At 41.6% G+C, this 21,066-nt stretch overlaps 1 protein-coding gene across 3 annotated transcripts in view; it reads right to left on the bottom strand.

Annotated features, from left to right (window-relative positions):
- LOC106572627 (nuclear factor of activated T-cells, cytoplasmic 2) overlaps positions 1–21,066 on the bottom strand; it is a 53,251-nt gene that overhangs the window by 19,472 nt on the left and 12,713 nt on the right. For 2 of the 3 annotated variants that reach the window (XM_014146980.3, XM_014146979.3), the window contains exons 4-9: positions 20,664–20,866; positions 20,153–20,325; positions 16,032–16,172; positions 4,412–4,467; positions 4,069–4,201; positions 3,143–3,865 (exon numbers count right to left, since the gene is read on the bottom strand). In XM_014146980.3, the coding sequence (XP_014002455.2) occupies positions 3,143–3,865; positions 4,069–4,201; positions 4,412–4,467; positions 16,032–16,172; positions 20,153–20,325; positions 20,664–20,866 (1,429 nt within the window). The remainder of the gene's footprint in view (positions 1–3,142; positions 3,866–4,068; positions 4,202–4,411; positions 4,468–16,031; positions 16,173–20,152; positions 20,326–20,663; positions 20,867–21,066) is intronic. The other variant, XM_014146981.3, reaches the window with a different exon arrangement.

Genomic DNA, 21,066 nt, shown 5'->3' with positions numbered 1-21,066 from the left:
CCTGCTAGGTAAAGTCCCCCTTTATCTCAGCTCACTGGTCACCATAGCAGCACCCACTTGTAGCACGCGCTCCAGCAGGCATATCTCTCTGGTCACCCCCAAAGCCAATTCCTCCTTCGGCCGTTTCTCCTTCCAGTTCTCTGCTGCCAATGACTGGAACGAACTACAAAAATCTCTGAAACTGGAAACACTTATCTCCCTCACTAGCTTTAAGCACCAGCTGTCAGAGCAGCTCACAGATCACTGCACCTGTACATAGCCCATCTATAATTTAGCCCAAACAACTACCTCTTCCCCTACTGTATTTATTTATTTTGCTCCTTTGCACCCCATTATTGCTATTTTGCACTTTCTTCCACTACAAATCTACCATTCCAGTGTTTTACTTGCTATATTGTACTTATTACTTTGCCACCGTGGCCTTTTTTGCCTTTACCTCCCTTATCTCACCTCATTTGCTCACATTGTATATAGACTTATTTTTCTACTGTATTATTGACTGTTTGTTTTACTCCATGTGTATATCTGTGTTGTTGTATGTGTCGAACTGCTTTGCTTTATCTTGGCCAGGTCTCAATTGTAAATGAGAACTTGTTCTCAACTTGCCTACCTGGTTAAATAAAGGTGAAATAAATAAAATAAAAAATAAAATGGTCTGGGGTTTACTCACCAACCAAGAAGCCGTTAAATTCTACAACCACCTAAAAGGAAGCGATTCCCAAACGTTCCATAACAAAGCCATCACCTACAGAGAGATTAACCTAGAGAAGAGTCCCCTAAGCAAGCTGGTCCTGGGGCTCCGTTCACAAACACAAATAGACCCCACAAAGCCCCAGGACAGAAACACAATTAGACACAACAAAATCATAAGAAAACAAAAAGATAATTACTTGACACATTGAAAATAATTTACCAAAAAACAGAGCAAACTGGAATGCTATTTAGCCCTAAGTAGAGAGTACACAGTGGAAGAATACCTGACCACTGTGACTGACCCAAAATTAAGGAACGCTTTGAATATGTACAGACTCAATGAGCATAGCCTTGCTATTGAGAGCAGCCGCCGTAGGCAGACTTGCTCTCAAGAGAAGACAGGCTATGTGCACACTGCCCACAAAATGAGGTGGAAACTGAGCTGCACTTCCTAACCTCCTGCCAGATGTATAACCATACTATAGAAACACATTTCCCTCAGATTACACAGACCCACAAAGAATTTGAAAACAAATCCAATTTTGATAAACTCCCATATCTATTGGGTGAAATACCACAGTGTGCCATCACAGTAGCAAGATGTGTGACCTGTTGCCACAAGAAAAGGGCAACCAGTGAAGAACAAACACCATTGTCAATACAACCCATATTTATGCTTGTTTATTTTCCCTTTTGTACTTTATCTATTTGCACATCGTTACAACACTGTACAAAGCCATAAAATATGACATTTGATATGTCTCTATTTCTCTGAAACTTAGTGATCGTCATGTTTACTGTTCATTTTTGATTGTTTATTTCACTTTTTGTTTATTTCACTTTTGTTTATTATCTATTTCACTTGCTTTGGCAATGTTAACATATGTTTGCTATGCCAATAAAGCCCTCAATTGAATTAAATGTAATTGAGAGAGGCAGCGTGGCGTGTCCAAAAGTAAAAAGCTGAATTGCCTCAATTATGTTTGCCTCAATTATGTAATTACTCCTGCCTATACAATCATTCAAAATAGGCTAGTACACCAGCAAGCATGATTTGGCCCCAGATGATCATTCGCTTCAAGAAATTTTTTAAATCACAAGCATATAGCCTACAGTTGGAAGGCCCACAATTTGGGCAGAACTCGTGGCAAATACCAAACAAATGATTGTTGAGTTGTGACTGTCAGTGAAAAGCTGCTAATATAGGCCCATGCATATCACAATAATTAAAATACAATCGCGGGAAAACATCGTTTGCAAAGCAATACTAATCTGTCTTCTAGTTATCAAAATTCTCAAATTTGAGTATCTTATTAACACCAGTGGAGAGCATCGTCTTCAGCCCCAGTGAGTGCGCATATTCACTCTTCATCATTGAGTGCCATTTGAAACTTCGTATTTGGACAATAATTTCCTCCTCCAGGTTAAACGTCATATTGTACAATTATTGTCTCCCTTTTAGTAGACCTAGATTAGATGGTTGCATACAAGGCATAGCTGCAAGAATTTGTTTTGAGCAGGGGGTACTGACCAATCACCTTTATAATAAAGCAATGCATGCATCTATGCAGAATAACAAAATCCAATTCCTAATGTGATGACTAGCATAGGACAAGATTTGGTAACAGTATTACTGCAGCCTCATGGCTGTTTGCAAAAAAAAATTGTGAACAGTGCACACATTTCTTTGTTGGCTACTGCAAGAGAGAAATTTGATATTATTCCTATTCCCGTTCACCAAGTTTAGATATGTAAACGAATAGAAAATAGTCAAATGTCATATATTTTAATATCCTGTGTTTTTTCTCTAATTTAATCAAAATAAAACATAGTTTGGAAAGAAAATTGCTATTGCTGTAAAGAGAAGACAATAAAAAGACTAATCTGTCTTTTACAGTACTTATCATAATCTGCAACTTAAGCGAATAGTCTTATTGGCACCAGCGTAGCACTTTGGCCATATCCCCTGTGAGTGCCTTGTGCACGTATTAACTTTTTAGAATTAGGTCAGTTCCACTTGAAACTTTGTTTTGGACGATCATTTCCTCCTCCAGGTTAAATGGACTTCATATTGTACAATTTGTCAGTGTTAGCAATATAGGCCTATAGTACCCTGTCATTTTTGTCATATTAAAAAAGATTCTGCTAATGTCTCTAGACAGAAGGTGTAGTAGAATTGCATGAAATGTGTTTATAAACACAAAAAGAAAGAAGATATGGATCTGATATAGCCTTTAGCCTAGGCCTACTCTATGCCACTACATGCTCAGCCATGCATTGAACACTGCAGTCTTTTTTGCAAACAGTGATTATTATTTGCCAAAATTATGACTATCCAATGCTGTTGTGATTCAGACAATAAAATAAAAAACAACATGGATGTTACACCACCATGCATCATTCAAGAGCATTAATTCTATTGATGTATAAAACCCTGGCACTAACTTACACTCACCGTCATCAAGGTACATCTGATCCAGGTTCTCCTCCTTGACCGTGACCTGTCCTCCAGGGAGGCTGGCTCTCTGCTCCTCTCTAGGGGGGCATCTCTGGGCTTCCATCCCTCCAGGAGAAGACCTACCCTTGGGCACCACCTTGGGCATGTAGGGCTGCTGCTGGATCACCGTGGTGGGGTAATGCTGGGGGGAGTGGGCCGGGACAGGGGAGTGAGCTTGGGCTCCAGCCTGCTGAGGGAAGCCATCACAGTAGATGATATGCTGCTGGTTGTCAGGCTGGAGAGGTGGAGGGTCGCCTCCCCTGAGCAGGTGTTGGTTGGTCGGGGAGAACTGGATGATGGAGGGGTGTTGGCCCTGGCCCCCTCCGTGTTGCTGCTGGACTGGGGAGCCTGTGTGGACCAGGACAGAGCGGTGTGGGTCGGGCATCATCCCCATCCCTTCAGTCTGCTGGTAGAGCCCTTCGGGGCTGCCGCTCAGACGCTTGCCCCCGTGGGTGTACACAATGGCTGGGCTCTGTTGCTGGAAGCGGGGGTCTGGGCCGGGGGTGGGGAGGCCAGATCGGACCTGCTGGCATGAGGCCATGCTGGAGACCAGGCTGTTGTCTGGATGAATGATCCCCACAGGACTGTGGTGGTAGTAGGACTGCGGGGAAACACCCAGGATCTGGGGCATGGCGAAAGGATAGTCATCCACAGGCTCTGTTTTAATGGAGGGAACTGTGGGAGAGACGGAAGACAACAGAGATATGAGTCATATTGCTTAAAGTAACTACGTCCTACTACTCCAAGCATATCAATGTGACATACTAATGACATGGAATAACATTTGACTTGATATCATTCCTAAATCATTATATTGTTCTTTCAGAGCACTTAAAGGGGCTCAGAGCCTCCTTATTGCTGATGCTTATGGTACCTACCTGCCAATGGGGTGAATGTGAAGTGCTGTGGCTGGCTGCGCTTCCTCTTCCCGTTGATAACATAGAAGTTCACTTTGGCAGGATGGCAGATAGATGGGTCACGATAGGAAGGGATCTCAACGAACAGCAGACTCTACAAAATTACATCATTTTCAGTTCATATTAATCTGTCACATTATTATTTAAGATTATAATCAGAGTTGATAAAGTAGGACATTATTATTTTAAATCAAATTAGGAAAAAAAACTAAGACGATCAATCCACACAGTATAATCAGTGACTGGTTTGACCACTGTTTCAGACATGGAGAAGTGGGCCATCTATGAAAGGACTGGTACTCACAGGCTGACATTTATCTTTGTCTACTGTTGTCTCCATCTCCCAAATCTGCTGTCCATCTGCAGAGACAGATAAGGGAAGGGTTGTTTCAGGTCAAATCAATAATTCAGTGTATATTTCAACACCCTATTGGACACAGAAAATACAGGAACACTGAACAAGGAGAGGTAAAAAAAATAAACAATGGTCAAATAATGTGTGCTACTGGTACTATGCTTAATAAGTTGCAGACCAATGAAAAATGTACTCTAAACAATAACAAATGAACTATCCCAGCTGTATCTCTATTGTCTCTTCAACAGATTATGACAGCATGAGAGGGGAATCTCCACCTGTCTCAGAACACAACGCCTAGTTTAACCCATCACATCACTGTCTTCCTGCCACGAACCCATAGGCCATATGATTAACATGGAGTTAGAGAAGGCTCTTTGTGTCACATAGATTATATCTCTTTCCTAACCACTTACCCTTCCACCATTCTGCTCACCTACAGCCAAAGACAGCTATATACAATGCCTTTGGAAAGTATTGCTGCACAGCTATTTTCAGGTCTCTCCAGAGATGTTCGATCGGGTTCAAGTCCGGGCTCTCACTGGGCTACTCAAGGACATATCCCAAAACCACTCCAACTTTGTCTTGAATGTGTGCTTAGGGTCATTGTCCTGTTGGAAGGTGAACTTTTTCCCCAGTCTGAGGTCCTGAGCGCTCTGGAGCAGGTTTTTTAAAGGATCTCTCTGTACTTTGCTCTGTTCATCTTTGACTCGATCCTGACTAGTCTCCCGGTCCCTCCCATTGAAAAACATCCCCACAGCAAGATGTCACCACCATGCTTCACCGTAGGGATGGTGCTAGGTTTCCTCCAGGCGTGACACTTGGCATTTAAGCCAAAGAGTTCAATCTTGGTTTCATCAGACCATAGAATCTTGTTTCTCATGGTCTGAGAGTCTTTAGGTGCCTTTTGGCAAACTCAGAGTGGGCTTTCATGTGCCTTTTCCCGAGGAGTGGCTTCTGTCTGGCCACTCTACCATAAAGGCCTGATTGGTGGAGTGCTGCAGAGATGGGTGTCCTTCTGGAAAGTTCTCTCATCTCCACAGAGGGATGCTGGAGACCTGTCAGAGTGACCATCGGGTTCTTGGTCACCTCCCTGACTAAGGCCCTTCTCCCCAGATTGCTCAGTTTGCCTGGGCAGCCAACTCTAATAAGAGTCTTTGTGGTTCCAAACTTCTTCCATTTAAGAATGACGGAGGCCACTGTTTTCTTGGGGACCTTCAAATCTGCAGACCTTTTTGGGTACCCTTCCCCACATCTGTATCTTGACACAATCCTGTCTCGGAGCTCTACGGACAATTCCTTTGACCTCATGGCTTGGTTTTTGCTCTGACATACACTGTCAACTGTGGGACCTTATATAATCAAGTTGTAGAAACATCTCAAGGATGATCAATGGAAACAGGATGCACCTGACCTCAATTTCATGTCTCATAGCAAAGGGTCTGAATACTTATGCAAGTAAGGTATTTGTTTTTTATTTTTAATACATTTGCTAAAAATGTCTAAAAACCTGTTTTCAGCTTGTCATTATGGGGTATTGTGTGTAGATTGCAGAGGATTTTTTTTTTTTAAATCAATTTTAGAATAAGGCTCTAACGTAACTTTCTGAAGGCACTGGATTTACCATGAAGTGAAACCATTACCTGACCGCACATTTATCATAACATATTGTATGAAATCATACATACAATCACATATTTACTGTGTGTCAAGCAATATTGGTAATATTTTAAAAGTAAAGAAAAGTATATTCTATAAAGAAAGTGTGATAGAGAACATTGGTCCAATGGTTGATACACACTACTGATCAAAAACAGGCCAAACCTGTCTTTAATATCTGAGGCAGTGACTAGGGTCTGGTTTCAATGATGGACTCTTTTTGCATAGATGAACTACGTCACTGCCTACGTTGATAGGGGGGGGGGGGGGGGGGTTCCAGGGACTCTCCGAACAAAAACACAAGGCAGACATGCCAGAACGTCATGATTCAGAACCAATGTTTGCCTGCAAAACCTATGCAGTGGCTTTAGCTGATGCAAACTAGCCACTTGTGAAATGCACTCATTAAAAATAACTTCCGTGATCTCCATCTTGCTAGCTACTATTTTGTATTTTATTCAAGCGGATAAGGTAGTGACATACACAGTGATGCAGTTCCTCTATGCCAAAGGAGTTCATCACTGAAACCAGACCCTAGTCACTGTTTCCTAGGGTCAGGTTTTTGAGACTAAAACCTGTCTGGGTATGAAGAGATTTTAGAGGAGATACTAACCCACTTGTTTTACACCATGTTTTATGTATACCAATACTCTGATATTGTTGATTTTGACAACTGTCATACTGTAAGGCATTGCTTGAAACTCAAGGTTAGGTTTTGCTCAACAATGTAACATTTATGTGCTGAACATATTTAATGTGCTGGGAACCTCCCATCGTAGGTGTTGTTGCTGTTATCTGCATTTAGCTGTTGGTGTCATTTTATTTTCTTATATTATATTGCAGTAATTTAAAACTGGAAAAAGATGAAAGGTCAACAACTTGTTGGAAATGACACTGATGATGAGTTCATGTCACTAGGCAGGTTTCCATTAACTCAGGTTTATTCTACAAAAGCAAAGTTGCAAAAAAAATGATTGTGACGTGGAATGGAAACGGCAGATACAGTGGCTTGCGAAAGTATTCACCCCCCTGGCATTTTTCCTATTTCATTGATGTCATGACTTCCGCCGTAGTTGGTGCCTCTCCTTGTTCGTTCGGCGGTCATCGTCACCGGCTTTCTAGCTATCACCAATCCATGTTTCTTTGTCCATTTGTTATGTCTTGATTGTTCACACCTGGTTCCCATCTCGTTATGATTATTTCCCTATTTAAACCCTCTGGTTCTCATGATGTTTTGTGTGTTATTGTTTTCTTGTTTGTCGTGTTAGTTGTGTTTTGTCAAGATTGTTTATCCCTGCGTGGATTTTTACTCTAGAAAAACTCATAAGTCAATTACGTTATTTTACTCATTTCGGTGTCCTGCGCTTGACTCTATTCCTCACCTCCATTATACTGACACTGACAATTGCCTTACAACCTTGAATTAAAATAGATTTTTGGGGGGTTTGTATCACTTGATTTAGACAACATGCTTACCACTTTGAAGATGCAAAATATTTTCTGTGAAACAAGCAAGTAATAAGACAAAAAACCTGAACTTGAGCGTGCGTAACTATTCCCCCCCCCCCCCCCCCCCCCCAAAAAAAAGTCAATACTTTGTAGAGCCACCTTTTGCAGCAATTACAGCTGCAAGTCTCTTGGGGTATGTCTCTATAAGCTTGGCACATCTAGCCACTGGGATTTTTGCCCATTCTTCAAGGCAAAACTGCTCCAGCTCCTTCAAGTTGGATGGGTTCCGCTGGTGTACAGTAATTTTTAAGTCATACCACAGATTCTCAATTGGATTGAGGTCTGGGATTTGACTAGGCCATTCCAAGACATTTAAATGTTTCCCCTTAAACCACTCGAGTGTTGCTTTAGCAGTATGCTTAGGGTCTTTGTCCTGCTGGAAGGTGAACCTCCTTCCAAGTCTCAAATCTCTGGAAGACTGAATCAGGGTTCCCTCAACAATTTCTCTGTATTTAGCGCCATTCATCATTCCTTCAATTCTGACCAGTTTCCCAGTCCCTGCCGATGAAAAACATCCCCACAGCATGATGCTGCCACCACCATCCTTCACTGTGGGGATGGTGTTCTCGGGTGATGAGAGGTATTGTGTTTGCGCCAGACATAATGTTTTCCTTGATGGGCAAAAAACTCAATTTTAGTCTCATCTGACCAGAGTACCTTCTTCCATATGTTTGGGGAGTCTCCTACATGCCTTTTGGCGAACACCAAACGTGTTTTCTTATTTTTTTCTTTAAGCAATGGCTCTTTCTGGCCACTCTTCCAGTAATGCCCAGCTCTGTGGAGTGTACGACTTAGTGGTCCTATGGACAGATACTCCTATCTCCGCTGTGGAGCTTTGCAGCTCCTTCAGGGTTATCTTTGGTCTCTTTGTTGCCTCTCTGATTAATGCCCTCTTTGCCTGGTCAGTGAGTTTTGGTGGGCTGCCCTCTCTTGGCAGGTTTGTGGTGCCATATTCTTTCCATTTTTTAATAATGGATTTAATGGTGCTCCGTGGGATGTTCAAGATTTTGGATATTTTTTTATAACCCAACCCAACTTCTCCACAACTTTGTCCCTGACCTGTTTGGAGAGCTCCTTTGGTCTTCATGGTGCCGCTTCCTTTCAGAGCAGGTGTACAGTTGAAGTCGGAAGTTTACATACACTTAGTTTGGAGTCATTAAAACTCATTTTCAACCACTCCACACATTTCTTGTTAACAAACTATATTTTTGGCAAGTCGGTTAGGACATCTACTTTGTGCATGACAAGTAATTTTTCCAACAATTGTTTACAGACAGACTTTCACTTATCATTTAATGTATCACAATTCCAGTGGGTCAGAAGTTTACATACACTAAGTTGACTGTGCCTTTAAACAGCTTAGAAAATTCCAGAAAATGATGCCATGGCTTTAGAAGCTTCTGATAGGCTAAATGACATAATTTGAGTCAATTGGAGGTGTAGCTGTGGAAGTATTTCAAGGCCTACCTTCAAACTCAGTGCCTCTTTGCTTGACATCATGGGAAAATCAAAAGAAATCAGCCAAGACCTCAGAAAAAAAATTGTAGACCTCCACATATCTGGTTCATCCTTGGGAGCAATTTCCAAACACCTGAAGGTACTACGTTCATCTGTACAAACAATAGTACGTAAGTATAAACACCATGGGACCACGCAGCCGTCATACCGCTCAGGAAGGAGACGCATTCTGTCTCCTAGAGATGAACGTACTTGGGTGCAAAAGTGCAAATCAATCCCAGAACAACAGCAAAGAACCTTGTGAAGATACTGGAGGAAACAGGTACAAAACTATCTATATCCACAGTAAAATAAGTCCTATATTGACATAATCTGAAAGGCCGCTCAGCACGGAAGAAGCCACTGCTCCAAAACCGCCATAAAAAAGCCTACGGTTTGCAGACTACGGTTTACAACAAAGATCGTACTTTTTGGAGAAATGTCCTCTGGTCTGATGAAACAAAAATAGAACTGTTTGGCCATAATGACCATTGTTATGTTTGGAGGAAAAAGGGTGGGGCTTTCAAGCCAAAGAACACCATCCCAACCGTGAAACACGGGGGTGGCAGCATCATGTTGTGGGGGTGTGTCGCTGCAGAAGGGACTGGTGCACTTCACAAAATAGATGGCATCATGAGGAGGTAAAATTATGTGGATGTATTGAAGCAACATCTCAAGACATCAGTCAGGAAGTTAAAGCTTGGTCGCAAATGGGTCTTCCAAATGGACAATGACCCCAGGCATACTTCCAAAGTTGTGGCAAAATGGCTTAAGGACAACAAAGTCAAGGTATTGGAGTGGCCATCAAAGTCCTGACCTCAAGCCTATAGAAAATGTGTGGGCAGAACTGAAAAAGCGTGTGCGAGCAAGGAGGCCTACATCCTGACTCAGTTACACCAGCTCTGTCAGGAGGAATGTGCCAAAATTCACCCAACTTATTGTGGGAAGCTTGTGGAAGGCTCCACAAAATGTTTGACCCAAGTTAAATAATGTAAAGGCAATGCTACTAAAATCTAATTGAGTGTATGTAAACTTCTGACACACTGGGAATGTGATGAAAATAATAAAAGATGAAATAAATCATTCTATCTACTATTATTATTATTTTAAAAAAAATTAATTTTTACATTTACTTTTAACATTTAAGTCATTTAGCAGACGCTCTTATCCAGAGCGACTTACAAATTGGTAAAATGTGTAAGTCTCTAGTAGAACACAACTTATGTTTCAAGATTAATTCCTCTCCAAAACATACAAATAACCAACAAAAAGAACTGTTGTTTTCAATTCTTTTACATTTAAACTAGATTGACCACCTTTTCAAAATAAAGAGCCTACCTATTTTCTCAAATGGAAAGAAATCCATAAATAAAAGTGGTGATCCTAACTGACCTAAGACAGGGAATTTTTACTAGGATTAAATGTCAGGAATTGTGAAAAACTGAGTTTAAATGCATTTGGCTAAGGTGTATGTAAACTTACAACTTCAACTGTATATACATGTATCCTGAGATCATGTGACTGATCATGTCACTTATATTGCACACAGGTGGACTTTATTTAACTAATTATGTGACTTCTGAAGGTAATTTGTTGCGCCAGATCTTATTTAGGGGCTTCATAGCAAAGGGGATGAATACATATGCACCCACCACTTTTCCGTTTATTTTTTCAAATTTTCTGAAACAATGAATTTTTTTCATTTCACTTCACCAATTTGGACTAGTTTGTGTATGTCCATTACATGAAATCCAAATAAAAATCTATTTAAATTAAAAGGAACAAAATAGGAAAAACGCCAAGGGGAATTAATACTTTTGCAAGGCACTGTACAGGAGATCTTTTTTTAAAGATCGAATACATTTTTATCCGTTTGACAGGGGTGGAATTTTCTTTTGTTTTCCTTTCTTTATTGCGACAAATGATTATGGAAATTGTGTTTTTTAAATAAATTATGATTGCTGAATACTGTAATTTTGAAGGTACGCGGGGCATGTGATGTTATCAACTATAAAGCTCCACTCCACATTTAATTCTAAATACCTACTGCTTGCAAAAACCATTTATTCAACAATAAAGATAATGTTTCTTTGCAGCACAAAGATTGTCCTGACTTTGAAGAATGCCTGAATTGCTTCCCATTGGAATTTGAAGTTTCACCATCAAATTGTTTCAGATCATCGGCCTTTAGTCAGCAGAACAAAGGTGGATTCCGTGAATCTTGCCAAGATTTCTTTATTTTTTCTCTTGTTTTATGGTTAACTCGCCCCGTTTCAGTACACAGTAACGACAGGTGATGACTGCTGCTGTCTTGGTGTTTATATTTGTTTGTGTTTTGTTCTAAAACTACTCTACTGGATACCTCTAGAATTTTCATGTATCTCTGGTAATTAGGAATGGAGGCAGTCAGAAAGATCTGAGCAGGCCCAGCATGACTTCTGTCTGTGTGTGCGCGTGTCCTGGAGCCACAGAAGGCCCCAGACAGAGCCAGTTTTGTCCCATTCAAAGGGATTTCATTGGCTCACTGTTCCAAAACTCATATGTCATATGGAGAACCTCTACAGCACAATGGCAATCCCTCTTCTATGTAGATATACTTTTTTTTCTTCATTTTTCTTTCTGTCTCCAATAATATACATTACTGCAGTGTGTTGTAAACCAGCAGCAGGGAAGCCCAGTGAAAAAAGTGTAGAGAAGAAATCCAAGTTTTAGCTAAAGCAGTCCACAGAGAGCCCACATCTCATAGCTCCCCACACTCGGCCCACATCTCATAGCTCCCCACACTCGGCCCACAGAGAGCCCACATCTCATAGCTCCCCACATTCGGCCCACAGAGAGTCCACATCTCATAGCTCCCCACACTCGGTCCCCAGAGAGCCCACATCTCATAGCTCCCCACAGAGAGCCCATGTCTCATAGCTCCCCACAGAGAGCCCATGTCTCATAGCTCCCCACAGAGAGCCCATGTCTCATAGCTCCCCACAGAGAGCCCATGTCTCATAGCTCCCCACAGAGAGCCCATGTCTCATAGCTCCCCACACTCGGCCCACACTCGGCCCACAAACAACCAGATGTAATGAGACACAACCATATGCTAAGACTAATAACAGACAAAGCATCTTAAAACTAGGCTACTCCATAGCCGTCATAGACAAAGTCCACATCTCATAGCTCCCCACACTCGGCCCACAGAGAGCCCACATCTCATAGCTCCCCACATTCGGCCCACAGAGAGTCCACATCTCATAGCTCCCCACACTCGGTCCCCAGAGAGCCCACATCTCATAGCTCCCCACAGAGAGCCCATGTCTCATAGCTCCCCACAGAGAGCCCATGTCTCATAGCTCCCCACAGAGAGCCCATGTCTCATAGCTCCCCACAGAGAGCCCATGTCTCATAGCTCCCCACAGAGAGCCCATGTCTCATAGCTCCCCACACTCGGCCCACACTCGGCCCACAAACAACCAGATGTAATGAGACACAACCATATGCTAAGACTAATAACAGACAAAGCATCTTAAAACTAGGCTACTCCATAGCCGTCATAGACAAAGTCCTAAGACTGCTGAGGGCCATAAACAACAACCTCTAGAGGAAAACTATTGTGAACCACAAATAAAAACGTAGATGTGATTTATGGAAGGTGATTAACAAATCCTGGACGGCCAAGCTATGTACAGTATAACAAAACCTAGACAACATAACACACCACCTAACAAGGAATAAAAAGCTACATTAAAACAGTCCCTAGGTTATGCATCTGGTTTAATAAGAGCTGATGTTATGTTCAGTGTTTGGGTGACGACTGCCAAGATGAACCAAGTAGCTGCCGTAAGTGCTGTAGATGGATCAATAAGGCTCTTCCCTGTGGACTCAGTATTGAGGATATTGAGGTGCAATTAGGGGACATAAACTGTATATCCCTTTCTACACAGTGGCTGCGTTTACACAGGCAGCCACGTTCTTATATTTTGCCAAATTATTGGCAAAACATCTGATCTGATTGGTCAAAAGACCAATTAGTGGCTAAATAATCATCTGCCTGTGTAAATGCATCTAGACAGTCTGTATTGAGAGTGGAAACAGAGAGCAGCAGAACAAAGACTGTCCCGAAAACTGTAACTGACAACTTCCTAGGGCTGCAGGTAGCCAAGCGGTTAGAGCTTTGGGCCAATAGCCGAAAAGTTGCTAGTTCAAATACCCGAGCCGACAAGGTGAAAAGTCTGTCAATGTTCCCTTGAGCAAGCCACTTAACCCTAATTTGCTCCAGGGGCGGCATATTTACAGTTGAAGTCGGAAGTTTACATACACCTTAGCCAAATACATTTAAACTCAGTTTTTCACAATTCCTGACATTTAATCCTAGTAAAAATTCCAATCTTAGGTCAGTTAGGATCACCGCTTTATTTTAAGAATGTAAAATGTCAGAATAATAGTAGAGAGAATTATTTATTTCAGCTTTTATTTCTTTCATCACATTCCCAGTGGGTCAGAAGTTTACATACTACACTCAATACATTTTTGGTAGCATTGCCTTTACATTGTTTAACTTGGGTCAAACGTTTCAGGTAGCCTTACACAAGCTTCCCACAATAAGTTGGGTGAATTCTGGCCCATTCCTCCTGACAGAGCTGGTGTAACTGAGTCAGGTTTGTAGGCCTCCTTGCTCGCACACGCTTTTTCAGTTCTACCCACACATTTTCTATAGGATTGAGGTCAGTGCTTTATGATGGCCACTCCAATACCTTGACTTTGTTGTCCATAAGCCATTTTGCCACAACTTTGGAAATATGCTTGGGGTCATTGTCCATTCGGAAGACCCATTTGCTTTAACTTTAACTTCCTGACTGATGTCTTGAGATGTTGCACTCGTTTTACTGTGGATATAGATAGTTTTGTACCTGTTTCATCCAGCAACTTCACAAGGTCCTTTGCTGTTGTTCTGGGATTGATTTGCACTTTTCGCACCAAAGTACGTTCATCTCTAGGAGACAGAATGCGTCTCCTTCCTGAGCGGAATGACGGCTGCGTGGTCCCATAGTGTTTATACTTGCGTACTATTGTTTGTACAGATGAACGTGGTACCTTCAGGCGTTTGGACATTGCTCCCAAGGATGAACCAGACTTGTTGAGGTCTACCATTTTTTTCTGAAGTCTTGGCTGATTTCTTTTGATTTTCCCATGATGTCAAGCAAAGAGGCACTGAGTTTGAAGGTAGGCCTTGAAATACATCCACAGGTACACCTCCAATTGACTCAAATTATGTCATTTAACCTATCAGAAGCTCCTAAAGCCATGACATCATTTTCTGGAATTTTCCAAGCTCTTGTCAACTTAGTGTATGTAAACTTCTGACCCACTGGAATTGTGATACAGTGAATAACAAGTGAAATAATCTGTCTGTAAATAATTGTAGGGAAAATTACTTGTGTCATGCACAAAGTAGATGTCCTAACCGACTTGCCAAAAATATAGTTTGTTAACAAGAAATTTGTGGAGTGGTTGAAAAACAAGTTTTAATGACTCCAACCTAAGTGTATGTAAACTTCCGACTTCAACTGTATATGGCTGACCCTGTAAACAAAGTACGTCATAGTAAGAATATATATATATATATATATATATATATATATATATATATATATATATATATATATATATATATATATATTCTTACTATGACAAACAAAGTACATCTCTTAAGTACAGTGTACAATCCTGTAAGCTGTCAATGAAGCACATGAACAATCTGCACTCGATACTAATACTGTCAGCTTGTTGAATAATTGGGTGAAGTCTAAAATAAACCTACAACAAAACCTTGCTGTGATAAGCTTCTTATCTGAAAAAGGACTCCACTGTTTAGTATCAGGAGGAATCTGAATGCAAATATCTGAGCGGTGAGTGAGGAGGAAAGGTCAGGATTCAAATGACAGAGAGCACGCTGGCCTTTGTCACTTTTACTCAGTCACATTGATTCATACAGCAATATCTGACACCATCGGTTTTGTAATGGTGATTCCGCCATTCCGTTGTACAAGTTAAGAGCTTTAAATAGTTGTGTCACAAGACCTAAATAACACTGGATTGAGCAGACCAATAATGCAGTAATATAATTCTGGTACTGTGATGTCACAAGCAAGGCTAGTAGCAACTTTTTATTTTCCTAATGTACTGAGGTATTTGAAGCTTGTCTACAGGTGTGTGTACAACATGCAACAGAGGTCCTATTCCATGCACAACAAAATAAACAGCATAAAGATAACATAACACATAAATAACAAGCGGGGAGGAGAGGGCACAGGAGAGTGAGGCTTCTGCCTTATCTGATGGATCATGCAAACTATTCATAGGTTAAACGAAGCATGGCATTAGCTATACAATAGTTTCAAAGTGGTGCTGGGGAAGTGCGTTTTAAAACTGTGTAGCTGAATTTGTGAAGGCATGAACAAAATGAGAGCAGGGATGGGGTCAATTTCATTTCAATTCCAGTCAATTCAGGAAGTACACTGATATTTCAATTCTGTTCAATGCTTTTCAATTTGGAAAATGTTAAATTGGGTTTACTTCCTGAATTGAATGGAATTAAAATGGAATTGACCCCAACCCTGCAAGAGAGTAAAGTAATAATAAATGGCTGTGGTGTTAAAAGCATGGGTAATAACTGTAAGTCTGATTATCATGGCTGGTTTATGAGGGTAAATACTTTTGCAACCCTTCTGGCACATAATGCAAAAGGTTTTTTGCAACAGAATCTGGCAACTGTTAGAAGAATACTGCCAAACATTTTCCTGGATCAAAATAACCATAACATTTTAAATAGATGAGGCGGCACATCATACAGCATATGGACCATGCCATTATCTTTTCCTCCCTCCCCCAGAGGTGTTGGCTGAATACTCACCATGGGTTTTTTCCATAAAGATGACTTTGGAGTCAGAGCTGAAGTTCTGTCCAGTCAAGATCATCTGCTGACCTCCCAGGACAGAGCAGCTATCCATGTCTTGTTTCTCCACCATTGGTAGCTCATGGGCCGACCGCTGGGCTGTGGGATGGAAGAGAGAACATGACGTTACACATTCTGTGGTACTGACAGGTCATGTTGGCGTAGTGGGTAGAGAACTGGCCGCTGGGCTGCAGGACAGCAGACGGAGCATGGTATTATTATGACTTGACATTACACACTGTGGTAGGTCAGTTTGATATTTGCTTTGAACTCAAGGTAATTGTTGGCAGATTTCAATAAATGATGCTTGTACCGACTCATTTCAAAACCATACTTCCTCATTGTGTATTTCAAATATTAGATTTGTGTAAACATTAATATAGGCCAATGACTTGGTACAGTGCAGTACATTTAGTGCAGTGGGAGGATATGAATGAAGGTTGTAATGTAAATTGCGGCTACACGCTAGAGGCCTGGACACACAGAGCACATCATGGAAGTGGGACTCTGTCCAGTGGAAACAAATGACAGTGTGCAGTAACCTACAGTACAGAAAGGGGCAGAGGGGAGGAGGAAGAAGGAATATGGAGGATGGACCTCTCCAACACTATCATCATTACGCAATGGAGCGTATGTTGGCATATGTTCAACAAACCCTGTGACCTGTATGTGAAGTAGACAATGAACGGCTACTGTAGTGTATTCTCTCCTGGAACGGTAGGTTTCCTGGACTGATAGCTTAATCAGGAAGCTACGGCCACAGAGACAGCCATAGAAATAGAATAGAGGCAGCCATAGAAATATAATTACTAGAATGGGAAAAGCTCCTCAGACTATGGCAATTCAACTGGAACACTCATGGTTACATTCAATATGGTTACCTGTGCATAAACCCATCAACTTGAATGGGAATTTTGGATCTAGTCATTCTTTTTGTAATATGTATTTAACTACGAAAGTCAGCTAAGAACAAATTCTTATTTACAATGACAGTCAATCCTGGTCAAATCCGGACGACACTGGGCCAATTGTGAGCCGCCCTATGGGACTCCCAATCACAGCCAGATGTGATACAGCCTTGACTTGAACCAGGGACTGTAGTGACGCCTCTTGCACTGAGATGCAGTGCCTTAGACTGCTGCGCCACTCTCGGGCCCCATAGGGAGGCATCCAGGGTTGGGGAACCATTACGTTACAGCATTAAATGACTCAGCACTTCTCTTGCTATCTATAGTGACTGACCTTATTCCTTTGGATCAACTGTCGGCAGTCTGAAGTTGATTCATGCCAGGTAGCACTTGTAATGAATGAGAAGGGCAGTTGCCCTCGATTTAGCTGTTTCATGTTTACTTCTAGAGTAGTCTGTGTGGCAATTCAATTTAAAAACATTTAGTACACATGAACGGTGTAGTTACTTCCTCAAGCTTATTGTCATCGTCCTGCCTTAATTACTGAAATTCAATCTCCACTGAGGCTTGTGAAGTGTACTGTGAGTACACTGAGGATGATACCTGGAGGCTAGTCTCTTCATCCACATCACCGACGGACAGTTTTGCTTGCTTATCGGCCATTTTGACAGATATGCTGGGGGTGTTATAGTACGATTGTGCAAATACAACTTTGCACCTGATTTTTGGGGGGGGGGTTCGGTGTTGCCAGCACTACATAATCATAAAAACACACACACACACACACTTTTGAGGGTTGAGAGAACCAAATCAAATTTGTCACATGCGTCAAATTGTCACATGCGCCAAATACAACAAGGTGATACCTAGTCAGTTGAACAAATGAATGCGTTCAACCAAAATGTGTTTTCTGCATTTAACCGAACCCCTCTGAATCAGACCGCTGCTGGGGCTGCCTTAATCAACATCATAAGGCACCCAGGGAGCAGTTTTTGGGGGTTAACTGCCTTGACTGCTCAGGGATTCAAACCAGCAACCTTTCAGTTAATGGTCCAAATCTCTTAACTACCCAACGCTCCTAACCACTATGCTACCTGCCACCCAACAGGTTTAGACATTAATGTGAAATGCCTACTTATACAAGCCCTTTCCCAACAATGCAGAGTTCAAAAGTAAGAAAAATTGGTAAAAAAATAAAAATTAATAGTAACAACAAAACAGTAATGAGGCTATATACCGGTACCGAGTCAATATGCAGGGGTATGAGGTAATTGAGATAATGTTTTCTATTTTTTTAACCTTCATTTAACCAGGTAGGCCAGTTGAGAACAAGTTCTCACATGTAGGTAGGGTTAAAGTGACGACATTCAGGATAGATCAGCCTTCCCTGTAGCTCAGTTGGTTGAGCATGGTGTTTGCAATGCCAGGGTTGTGGGTTTGATTCCCACGGGGGGCCAGCACAGAAAAAAATTTTTTTTAAAATGTATGAAATGTATGCATTCACTACTGTAAGTTGCTCTGGATAAGAGTGTCTGCTAAATGACGTAAATGTAGATAATAAAGAGAGTAATGTGTGTGTGTGTGTGTGTGTGTGTGTGTGTGTGTGTGTGTGTGTGTGTGTGTGTGTGTGTGTGTGTGTGTGTGTGTGTGTGTCCCTTGAGTGTGCATAGAGCCAGTGCAAATAAAAAGGCTGTCAAGCCTAATCATAAAAGAGGCTTTGTATGTCTGTGTGCCTGGACCATCAGTACTACTCCCAGCTCATTTAAATATAGTCCCGCTTACTATGTGTGTTATGTCAGTCCAATGAAAACAGGCAAGAAACATAGCTGGAAATATACTGCACTGTGTAAAATCTACATGCACATGTTAAACCTAAACCAACCTTTAGGACACATCTATAGAAGGCATAGACAGAATTATACATAAAATCATACAATCATAGGTTTATGACACATAGAATGACTTGGCCCTTCTCTGGACACTGTTTTAACTAACCTCCAAATGAGCTTCAATGCCATACAACACTCCTTCCGTGTCCTCCAACTGCTCTTAAACGCTAGTAAAACCAAATGCATACTTTTCAACCGTTCGCTGCCCGCACCCGGCCGCCCGACTAGCATCACTACTCTGGACGGTTCTGACCTAGAATATGTGGACAACTACAAATACCTAGGTGTCTGGTTAGACTGTAAACTCTCCTTCCAGACTCATATTAAAAATCTCCAATCCAAAATCAAATCTAGAATTGGCTTTCTATTTCGCAAGAAAGCATCCTTCACTCACGCCGCCAAACTTACCCTAGTAAAACTGACTATCCTACCGATCCTCAACTTCGGCGATGTCATCTACAAAATAGCTTCCAATACTCTACTCAGCAAACTGGATGCAGTCTATCACAGTGCCATCCGTTTTTTTACCAAAGCCCCTTATACCACCCACCACTGCGACCTGTATGCTCAAGTCGGCTAGCCCTCTCTACATATTCGTCGCCAGACCCACTGGCTCCAGGTCATCTATAAGTCTATGCTAGGTAAAGCTCCGCCTTATCTCAGCTCACTGGTCACAATAACAACACCCACCCGTAGCACACGCTCCAGCAGGTATATCTCACTGGTCATCCCCAAAGCCAACACCTCCTTTGGATGCCTTTCCTTCCAGTTCTCTGCTGCCAGTGACTGGAATGAATTGCAAAAATTGCTGCAGCTGGAGACTTACATTTCCCTCACTAACCGAGCAGCTAACCGATCACTGCAGCTGTACATAGCCCATCTGTAAATAGCCCACCCAATCTACTTACCTCATCCCAATATTGTTTTTATTTACTTTCTGCTCTTTGGCACATCAGTATTTCTACTTGCACATCATCATCTGCTCATCTATCACTCCAGTGTTAATTTGCTAAATTGTAATTACTTCGCTACTATGGCCTCTTTATTGCCTTACCTCCTCATGCCATTTGCACACTCTGTATATAGACTTATTTTTTTTTGTATTGTGTTATTGACTGTACCCTTGTTTATTCCATGTGGAACTCTGTGTTGTTGTTTGTGTCGCACTGCTTTATCTTGGCCAGGTCGCAGTTGTAATTAAGAACTTGTTCTCAACTAGCTTACCTGGTTAAATAAAGGTGAAATAAAAAAATAAAAAATGTGTTGGATTTATAGTACTTACAGCACTCGATTGGATGGGAGGAAACTTGCAGTGAGATGTGTTGCCCATTGGGTTGGGGTATGTGGACACGGAACACTAGACGCACACGAGTGTTCTTCCGTCCGATGTCCGTCTCGCCCTTCCTTAGCTCAATGTCAGCATTCCTGAGCTTCAGGATCCCAGCACAGTCGATTCTGTGAGAAACACACCAATATGAGATCTACTGTAAATCCTGTACACAAATGTTGCATTATGATTACAACCGATATGGCTAATTACATCAGACCTGTGTTCAATTAGTTTGTTATTTTTCATTCAAATCCTTGATTGAGCTTGCCTGGCACAATGGAACCAATAGAATAGTTTTATCAGTTCAAATCCATCATGCCCATCTTGTGGCACTGGAGACAGGCTGAGTAAAAATGCTCAAAAAGATTAGAAGAAAACAAATACTGTTTGAACCCAGTTCTGCAAAGGACACTGCTCTGTACGGGTGGTGTATGGCATGTGTCACTACTCTAGCTACTCTCACATAGCTTTCATGTTGTTCTTGGGCTCCAGAGGGATCTCCAGGACTTTGGTGGAGTTGATGATCTTCTCGTAGCTGGTGGTGGTGACCGTCTTGCCCGTGATGCGGTGGACCTGGTAGAAGGCGTGAGGCTTCAGGATCCTGTCGTCTGCAGTCCCGATGAAGATCTGAAGGCCTAGGGGCTCCTTACCCCTGTAGCCATGCAACTGGAAGAAACACCAGAGGAAACTCCAATAAAACATGAATAAAACAAAGACAAGATGTTCACACTTTTTATAATGTGTCATTTTACAATGTAAAGAACATTTCTACTCTACCTGTTCTTTTTCACTCCTTATATACACTGCACAACACTGGTAGGTACCCAGTGTTTATTACATAGTTGAATTTATATAATGATTGTTTT

The sequence above is a fragment of the Salmo salar genome, chromosome 15, assembly GCF_965601325.2.
Source record: "Salmo salar chromosome 15, fSalSal1, whole genome shotgun sequence".
Lineage (NCBI taxonomy): Eukaryota > Metazoa > Chordata > Actinopteri > Salmoniformes > Salmonidae > Salmo > Salmo salar.
This window is presented reverse-complemented; position numbering and strand designations above follow the sequence as displayed.